Genomic DNA, 10,121 nt, shown 5'->3' on the forward strand with positions numbered 1-10,121 from the left:
CGTAAATCATTTTCATCATGTATTCATGTCATGTTTCAAAATATTGCTCACAGACATTCGTGCTAAGGTCACTATTATACCCGTGACAGGGCCATGGTTCTTAATCGACAGAGTTCTTAATTCATGTGCCAACTTTATACCCGCTGGCAGGACCATGTTTCGTGTGGATGCTAGCTCCGGATGTCGACCTTCCCGAAGAGATTCATTCATAGCCATCTGAGAGCCTTTGAAATCATTATATCTTTTTCTTAAAGCATACATATACATAGATGGAAAAATAATGAAATTCATATTTCATAATCATGCTATTTTCATAAGACATATTCATGAAATCAATGCTCATAATAAAACATGCTTTTTCATATCACATATGCCGATCCTTATTTTATGAAAAATTATGATTTCATCAATAGCAATTCTTTGCATAAAAATATGATCATTTAAAAATAAATAAGGAGCATAGGATCTACTTACCTCGATCGTCCTGGACCTTTTAATCTTCTTTAAAAGAATCAGACAGTCCTATTTAAAATATTAAATCATTAATAAATTTTATATTTTTAATAAAATTACATAATATAAAGAAATGATCGATTTGATGATCAGTCCAATAAATCTCTCCCTTCGGCTCTAACCCGATTTAAGGTCATAGGTCCCTAGAAGTGAAGAAGATAGCCTAATAAGGGATTCATAGGATTTTTTTTTTTAGAGAGAGAAAGTAGAGAGAGAATGAATCCAATTTTAGAGAGAGAAAGACTTTAGAGAGAGATGAGAGAAACTTTCTCTCACATATATATATATATATATTTATATATATATTTTTTTTCTTTTTCTTTTTAGAGAGAGATAATAGAGAGAGAGAAAGAGAGAGAAAGAGGGAAGAGAAGAAAATTTTCTCTTTTTATTATTATTATTATTTTTTTTTCTATTTTTGTATTTTCTTTGCTTTTCTTTTTCTTTTTCCTTTTTCTTTTCTTTTTCTTTTTCCTTTTTCTTTTCTTTTCTTTTCTTCTTCTTCCCGGGCTTTCATTGGGCCGAAACAAGGGACCTAGAGGTCCCCGTGCCTTGACCGGCCGATCACGGCCATATCATGGTCGGTGGTGGCCGGCGGCAACGGCCGACTCTCCCGGGTTCGGAGAGACCAGAGCCGATGGTCGGCGTGACCGCCGATGCCGGAAAATCAAAAGAAAGAGACGGCGAACAGGGAGTTTCCTTCTCCAACTAAATCCGGCGACACCCGTCGCCGGCCATCGTGCTCACAGGCACGAGAAAGAAGGGAGAGAAGAGAGGGAGAGGAGGAAGACCTTACCACAACCTCCGGTGACCCCCACCGGCGTGAAATCGCGGCGAACACAGGTCGAGGAGTCGCAGCTTCAAATGAGAAAATCGAAGAAAAATTTCTGACAATCGGCGGCGATTGATGGATCTACCAATAGAGGAGAGGAGAAGGGTTCTTATAGAGCTCGTCCTAGGATCTTTCAATAGCCCTAGGACTCCGATTCTTGATCGGGGAAGAGGAAGACTCTGATCGGGAGTCTTCCTGCTCTGTTTTTTCTTTTTTTTTTTTTTTAACAGGGCTAGTGGGCCGAGCTTTCACATGTTGTGTGCCAACTGAAAAGGAAAGAAAACAATCAAATCAAGTAAAAAAAAAGAAAGGGAAAGACAAGTATCATCAACGTACGTCGAATATCGTCAAATAAAAAGAAAAAAATATCTCAGATATGATTCGATCTTTCCTATTCTCCCTATCAGTCAGAAGAAGAGCAGCCTCGATGAGCCACTTAGCTAACGTTGGATTGACCAAGACTGACTCACTAACATAAATTCGGATGTCAAAAAGAATAGAGAGACCTATTAACGATCCATCATCCGTAGAGACGGTCGGTGCCTTTTCTCACTTTTGATTAGCGATTATTCGCTCGAAGCCGTCATGAAATCAGAACTCGACGATGCTTGAGATTGCATCCACCCAATTAAAGGCACCAGAGGAATGGTCAGAATGGCAGCAGATGGTTCTGGTTCGATCGTGACTGCAGACTAGGCCTGACCCCCTATTGACGAAACTAAGATCGGTGTCGTCTCGATCGCTGCCGACATAATGGCTACAAAATCACCATCTCTTATTAGTTCTCCAATCGACGGTACATCGACAGGAGGAAGCACTATTGGAGCGACAATGCAATGACTGGCTCGGCCTCGGGAGCCACCACCGATAGAATGTCAATCTCCCTTGCCAGTACCGACTCCGAACCGATCCGACTCTTCTTTGTCGTTCGGGATGGACCGACGTCGGTCACTGCTCTATTCTTAGCAATATGTTGACGAACGTCAGTAGCTGAGATTCGTACTGTCGGGCGCACAACTACAATCAGAAAGCAAAAAGGTTCAGCTACAAAGTTCAAAAATAAAAAATAAAAAAATAAACATGAAAATGAAGAATCAACTATATTATACCTACAACGAGTGCCGAACTAAGTCCGATGTCGTAGAGAGACTGCTTTGTCAATAGCTCCTGCTATGAAGGGACTTCTATGTCTTTCAGTCACAGGAAGTCTTTCCGATCGACCTCATCAATTTGTCTATTTTCATTCGGGCTAGTCCTCAGATTTTCCCAAATGAAAAGAAAATTTCAAGATGAAGAAGAGGAAACAAAAAAAAATTAAATTTTCCAATCATGAATGAAAGACGGAAGATCGAAAATGAAGGACAGACCCTTCCTCAACCTGAAGAACCACCAACCTTCAGCCTTCGGATGAGGATGAAGAACAAAGAAAGCATGAAAAAGGGAAGGTCTAGATTCAGTCGGGATCATACGACACAATAAAGCAAAAGTGATAAGAAGTCAAATGGAATTCAGCACAAGTTGGGCCAGATAGAGTTGGTAAAAATCAAAAATATTTTGAATGAAATTTGAAATCGAGAATCGAAGCCCAACCTGAAGCTTCTCAACATAAAAAGTGACATGATCTGGAGGAATGGAGATCATTCGATCGTTCAGACCAGGTGCTAATAATTGAAACTATTTCAGGATGCAGTAATGCTTTCAGAGACAAGCAACGGTGGGCTCGGTCAGAGAGAAAACCTCTACCGTCGGGCCTGGGAGAGAATCGCCAATCGAACCAATCGATCGTCGACTCTGAGAAGGCTGAGGGGTAGGTGCTCCACCTGAAAGTCTATCCTCTATTCTAACCTTCTCCTTCCTACTGCTACTAGCTATTGAAAATGGTAGAAAATCCAAAATGTAGAAGGAAGAGCAAGGAAGAAAAGATGTAACCTGAAGGCTAAAGAAAAATCTGAAAACCCTGATTCTTGACTCGAAACTTGATAGAAATCTTAGCACCTACAACAAGAACCTTCGAATTCTCAGAGTGCAGCAGAAAGTCTAAGTGAAAGCAACATTATATATATAAAACCCATCAATGGTCAGGATGAAATTATTCAAATGAAGACTGCTCTAGATTTCAACATGTGCCTACATCTGAACCGACCATCGATCGGACGGTTCAACACACCTACCATCTGATCATGCCACCTCATCTCTATCCACATAAATGGCTCAGAGCCAATAATATCTGGGCACGTGGTCGAAATTGACTAGTCAAAATCAAATCGATTAGATTCTCCAAACGTCAAACCATCTTTTCGAACAGACACCCCAATGATGATCTCACGATTATCGAAATGATAAAATGACTGGAGACTCTTCATTTTTCGAAGAAATCATTAATATCTGTAGTCGAATTGGGGCTCGAGATAGTACATAACAACTTTCTTCATCTAATATGTCAGACCACTGCTGATCCACATGTCAAGCTATCTTGGACTTGAAAGTGGAGGATAACTGTTGGGATAATTCAGTTGACTCCTCTGATTCATAGTCGATCGATCAGATATCTATCGGTTATGGATGATGAACCATCAAAACTATATCACAGAATAAGTTCTACCTCAATTACAACATCATCTGACTTTTAATCGATCTGATGGCACAGACTACCGACTATTAATCGATAGGCCGACCAATAGTCGGTTATTCTCAACCTCCCTGATAAATATTTTAACTATGATGACTTAACTGACTTCAAACTGATGACCATCGGTATATCGATAAATAACCATCGACATATCAGAGTTATCGACCGATGATCATTCAAACTTCTATAATTATCTACATACAGTCGATACATTTGAACTCTCGATATAAAGTCGGTATACCAAAAACTGCCAGCACAAAAAGTATATAATGGCCACAATATGATCAGTGATGGATATAACTATCCATCTCATGATCACGTAGCGTCAAAATAAGTGTGACCCACGTATCTAACCGTTATAAACGGTTCGCAACAACTCGTATGTAAAAAGAGATAAATGAACAGCATTTGGGAAAAGATTTTTGAGCTAAGACTCTACCTCTCTAAAAATTTTTATCTGCTGTTCACCACTCTCCACTGACTTAAGCATCGGAAGATCCCCACCAAACATAATTTCGATCAGTGTGGAGTTCTTTTGCAGGTGTTTTTCTCTAACAATGGATGCAACAGAAGATTGGCCGCAATATCGATGATAGAGAGAGTTAGAGATTAAGAGAGAGGTCAAGAGTTGGGAGATAGGTTGGATGGTTGTGGCCAACGTCGGAGGGTTAGAAATCCGAGGGGAGAGATGGTGGTGGAGGAGGGTTCCAGCAAGGGAGATAGAGAGAGATGGTTCTGTGAAGAGAGGGGCTGAGGGTTCTATGGAGAGAGAGAGAGAGAGAGAGAGAGAATTTTATGGAGAGGGAGACTTTTAATAGTGAGTGGAGAGAGCTTCAAACAAAGGAGACTTGACGTGCATTGGCTCTTATCTCATTCATATTAATGGTTTGTTTTATTTTTTTTTAATTTTTTCTCACCCCAGTGAATGGTGAGTGATGGTTCATTTTTGTTCTGCTGCATATGGAGATCCATGCAGGTTGGATCGTAGGGAAGTCAGATTTGGAGCTCTTCCTTTGGTCCATTTTCTTTTCTGGAAAAAATATGTTCTTTTGTTGTTTAATTTCTTCATATCAGCGATCTTTAGGCTATTGTGTTTTGCTTCTGATCGAAGAAGTTTTTTTTTTAATTATTTTTTATATTTAGAGATGAGAAAGTTTCGGTCACTGCGTTTATGTTATTAGCTGATTATGCTTTTATTGTAGACATTGTTGTATGATTTAGATCTCACATATTTGGTATAGGAGTCGCATTTTCACTTAGAATGTGAAAAATCAACTTTGGAGAATTTATTGGATGAAGTTGGTTGAAGGTGGACTCATTATATCTACAAATTAACTAATTATGATTAGTTCTATTGTCTATTTAAGATGGTGTGTCCGGCCTTCATGTCGCATTGAAGTTTATTAGCTTGATCACTGATATGATGACTCGAAATCCTGACTATGTAATAGGACTTATCAGAGAAAGAAATGGGTTTGGGAAAAAGTCGTGGAGCAGGTCCTGAGAACACTTCACTTATTGACTAGGATTAATTATTGGTAACGGATGCACAAATTAACAAACAAAAATATGAAATTTATTTTATTTGTTAAGAAATAGGTTTACTGGTAGTTATGATTTAGTTGCTCATTGACTGGATTGGGGTAACTAGGATTCACTGTAGCCTGCTTGTCAAAATGAAATGAGGGATGGCAATCATCTTAAATTGATATGTTTTGCCGGTTTACATTTGTTTTCTATTTGAGGTTTTCTTAGGAGACTTGAGGTTGCACCTTTTTTTGTGGATTACTGTCATTATTATTTCATGAATGATCTATTGAATAGTTGATTGTGGTTGTCAATTATTCAAACATTTGAATACTTAACAATCTGGACCTGGTATTAAAAAACATCTTGTCAATATAAAACATCCTTTGTTATGCTGTTTTAAAATTTTATTTGAGACTTTACAAATGTATGAATCCACTAATTTAAATTTTTTATCGAATGTAATTGCATGGAAGTAGTGACACTTTAGAAGACACTATCTTTGCTCTAATAAAGATGAATTGGTATTAGATAAGGTTTTACAAAAGAATGCATGAGTGTTTTTTTGAAATGATTTTTTTGATGAAGGATATTTCGTATAGGCAACATGATTGATTGGATCAGGAATGATCGTATATATCAATATTTTAAATTGAGGGTACATTATGCAGGCAATCAAGAGACCAAATAGTGCATGGTGCATATGCATTATGTAGGCTGTACATGTAGGTGCATATGCAATTAGTATTTTAACTATTTAAAATAAATAAAATATATTTCTTATGATCATAGCTTTATTAGTAGTGGTATCTAGTAACTGGTGCTTACTACTCACTACTTGTGTTTTAGCAGCCATAATTATGGAAAAATTAACATACTGACACTCTTAATATAGATGTACTTGGCCTGCTTGAGATCTACTTTCAATTCATGACTGTCTCAGGCATGTTTTAGTAAATGATGTTTATTATCCGGTACTGCATTTATAAGTTCAAAGATTTTATAATTACCTATGAGATAAGTTAAAAGCAAATTATGTCACTACGCTTTCCAACATACTGCATTATTTTGTATGTATCTGCACCAGTGTTAACCATTTCATAAACAACATGATAATTATCCAACTTATGGCATGTAAACTGTATGAACTTACTCTATGTTAAAAATTCTCTCTGCATAACATCTTAGAATGAGATCTGTCATGATATTTTAAATAATGATCTATAGATGCATGCTGACATTATGAAGAAAGTACATTGTCAAATTTTTTATACAGTTAGAACCCATCTGACCTGTTGTTATCCTCTGTCATGGCAGTGAAGATGGTATTGCCGTCGAAACTGCTGCTCCAGCTCTTGGAGAGCCCATGGACCTGATGACAGCTCTTCAACGTGTGATGAAGAAATCATTGGCCTATGATGGGCTTGTTCGTGGGCTCCATAAAGCTGCCAAGGCAATTGAAAAGCATGCTGCACAACTTTGTATTCTGGCTGAGGACTGCAACCAGCCTGACTATGTCAAGTTGGTCAAAGCACTTTGTGCTAATCACAATGTGCATTTAGTAACAGTACCAAGTGCAAAAACTCTTGGCGACTGGGCTGGGGTAAGTAACTACTTGTTAACAAAGTCCATGTTTTTTCTTGGCTTTCACTCTTTGCAGCAGATTATTCTGAAATGGAAAAACAATATTTCCTACTTGTTTGATCAAATTTGAGAGTTTCACGGCACTAGTTTGAAACTACCGTCTCGGGCTAGAGTTCGCTTTCATGTTCTTTAACTTTTGGCTGGCAATGTCAATTATGTCATTACATTGCAGCTGTTTGATCAAATTTGTGTTGCAAGGTACTAGTTAAAACTACCATCCCAGGATACAGTCTGCTTTCATTTTCTCACTGGATCTTCATTCTATTAATGTTTTTGAGGTTTTTGAATCAGCTGCAACCATTAGTTGAAGTATGTAAAAGCTTTTTATTATTTGGTTGGTCATTTGGCATGAAGCAGGTGTATGTACTGCACATATCTGTTTTGGTCCTGGAGGAGAGCCTGTGGAAATGCTAAGACCAGCTTTTATTTTTCTTGCATGTTCAGGCATTACTTGACTAGAATTTTGGCACATGCAATGCACATGGCTGAGTTTAAGGAATGGGTATAATATGCACTTTAATCAATAATTGAATGAATGATTGGACAAGATAAAGAAAATATCATAAAAAGCAAGATGGATGGTCATGATCTTTTAAAGAAATAAGGCCAGATGAGAATTAAGGGAAGAAAATCTATAAAACAAACACTCAAATGTTCATGCTTTCTTGGACTACTGTATGTTCTAGAATTTAAGATAAAAAAAGAGATTGAAATTTATTAAAAATATAAAGAAAATAGAAGACATTTAGGATAGTGGAGAACTAAAATTGGTGTTTCTTCTCACCTTTCCCCACTTCCCTCAACCTGTCGTCTTTCTTTCTCACATTCCTTCATATGGCTACTTTATGTCACTCTTCCTAGAATGGTAGATTTGTCGGCCAACATATGTAGATAATTTCTTGTTCCTCCTTTCTATTTTTTTATCGGGACTCTAATATATGACCTTCCAATAGAAGAAAAGTCCAGCTAAAGAGAAAAGTCCAGCTACAAAAGATGAGTTTATTCATCGTAGGCTCTCTCTTTGAATATAGATATAGTGAGTATGTGCCTGCAAAATGTATTTAATCTTTTCATTCTGATATTAAAGATTCATTGGTAAAAAACGTTGCCATGTGATTAATCACATCCTATTTTTTTCTAGTCCTAATTCATTATTTTACACTTGGTGCATGGATCTACAGCTATGCATGATCGACTCAGAGGGAAAGAAGAGAAAAGTTGTGGGTTGTTCATGTGTCATTGTCAAGGTGAGATGTTGGCTTATATCAATTATAGATCCTTCTAGCAATCTTCTTATTTAGTGGGCTTCTTCTTCTTTCTTTTTTTTTTTTTTTTTAAAAATATTGGGCATAAAATTAATAACTATTAATGTTTAATTTTGTAAGATTATAGTGAAGAATCAGAGGGCCTACATATAGTTCAGGAATATGTGAAATCCCACTGAACTATTAGAACTGGTTGGTGGTTGGTCTATTACAATAGCTTATTAGAGTTTGCTAAAAACTTTCACCATTGAGGCTTTGTGGAATTTTGCGACTGTTAGTTTGAAGACTTCCATTTGGAGATCCTTTATCAGTTTTTCATAGTAGGGTTTTATTTTTGCCTGCAATATCTGCATTTTGAAGTGTCTCTCCACATTCTTCTTCTTGAATTATGCTGAAGTAGATCAAATTAGATAGGCCTTTGCTGGGGAAACAATTTTCATTTATTGTATTTTGAGTTCTCTCTGGTATAAGCTGCTGTTCATTAAAATCATCAATTGCCCCATATATAGAGAATGCCTTTGGCTGAAAGCATTTCTTGTTTAATACAGAAGAAATGTGGCTTGGTGTTCATGATCAATCTAGTGACTCTGTGTGCTTTATGTAGGCATAGCGTATCTCACTAAACTCATGGAAGTCTGGCCAAATCTTAGTTAATATTAGATAGCCATCTAGGATCAGATGTAGAATTTTGTTGCTACTTTGCAGTTTGTCTCAAAAATCAAAGAAACCTTGTTATCTTTTTTGATAAATAGCATATGCAGGAGTTCACTTGGATCCTTAAAAATTGCCTATTTTTGAGCGACTTTGTTTAATCTTATGAAAACTAAAAATGTTTAACTATCAGATTAGAAGATTACAGCTATCTGCATCATTCTTGCATGCATCACATGTGCTAGACTCTAATCATACTATGTAGAGTTCATTTAGAGTCAGGTGATGCAAAGCTCTACTCCAAAACCTCTTGCAATACTTTAATTATTTTATTATTTAGTTTTATTTTATTAGACCCTTGCATGGCAGGAATGACTTCTTTTCACATGCAAACTTTTGGCAAAAATCTATCACGCGTGTTGTACCTATCAGACTGAGACCAAGATAAATGAATTGTGCAGCAGGAAAGCTTTTCATGCCAAACTGGAATCCATGTATGAAATGAAGTAAGAACGCAGAGCTGCATTCACATTGTGAAGATGCACAGGTGCGATATAGCCAAATTTTTGGCCTTGGTGATTATATTTATGCTGAGAGATCCGGGTGAAGTACCCTGGAGAAAGATACAAATTAAATTTTTCCCAAGGATGAATTTCTTAACTGGTAATACCAAGCATCAGAGATTCAGAATGCTCATGTTGCAGCTAGAGAGAATTATTTCTCTATCGGCTTTCACACCAAAACACATAGAAGAAAAGATAACAATAAAATTAGCAATCTTTCCTCACCAGCATGCAAACACATAACAAAAATTAGAAAAAAATATAAAAGTTCTTTATCCATTATCTCCTCTTCCTTTCATGTAACAAGGATACATAGGTACCACAAGAAATAGGTAGCAGCATCAAGAGTAGTTGCTTTCCACCAAAGGCCTTCTATCGCCTAGCATCCCTAAATGAGAAGCACCGGATCCCTCAGGCCCTCAGCAGCAGCATTCAACCACAGCAAAACCAATTTTTTTGTCTAGCAGCCACTGGCAGAGTTATCCCCCTTCCATGGC

General features: G+C 37.2%; 1 protein-coding gene across 1 annotated transcript; it reads left to right on the forward strand.

The window, feature by feature from the left end:
- Window positions 1-2,098: 2,098 nt before the first annotated feature.
- LOC105059795 (small ribosomal subunit protein eS12-like) lies at window positions 2,099-8,589 on the forward strand. The gene is made up of 5 exons (XM_019855647.1): window positions 2,099-2,141; window positions 3,375-3,386; window positions 6,854-7,104; window positions 8,327-8,390; window positions 8,528-8,589. Exons 1-5 carry the CDS (start codon window positions 2,099-2,101, stop codon window positions 8,587-8,589), a joined length of 432 nt encoding a protein of 143 aa, XP_019711206.1.
- Window positions 8,590-10,121: the final 1,532 nt, after the last annotated feature.

The sequence above is a fragment of the Elaeis guineensis genome, chromosome 10 (genome assembly GCF_000442705.2).
Source record: "Elaeis guineensis isolate ETL-2024a chromosome 10, EG11, whole genome shotgun sequence".
NCBI classification, from domain to species: domain Eukaryota; kingdom Viridiplantae; phylum Streptophyta; class Magnoliopsida; order Arecales; family Arecaceae; genus Elaeis; species Elaeis guineensis.

Excerpts from the sequence above, each read along its gene's own strand:
- LOC105059795 (XM_019855647.1), top strand. The coding sequence starts at position 2,099 with ATGGCTACAAAATCACCATCTCTTATTAGTTCTCCAATCGACG. Across the intron at positions 7,105-8,326 it reads CTCTTGGCGACTGGGCTGGG|CTATGCATGATCGACTCAGA; the intron begins GTAAGTAACTAC and ends ATGGATCTACAG. Across the intron at positions 8,391-8,527 it reads TTGTTCATGTGTCATTGTCA|AAGATTATAGTGAAGAATCA; the intron begins AGGTGAGATGTT and ends GTTTAATTTTGT.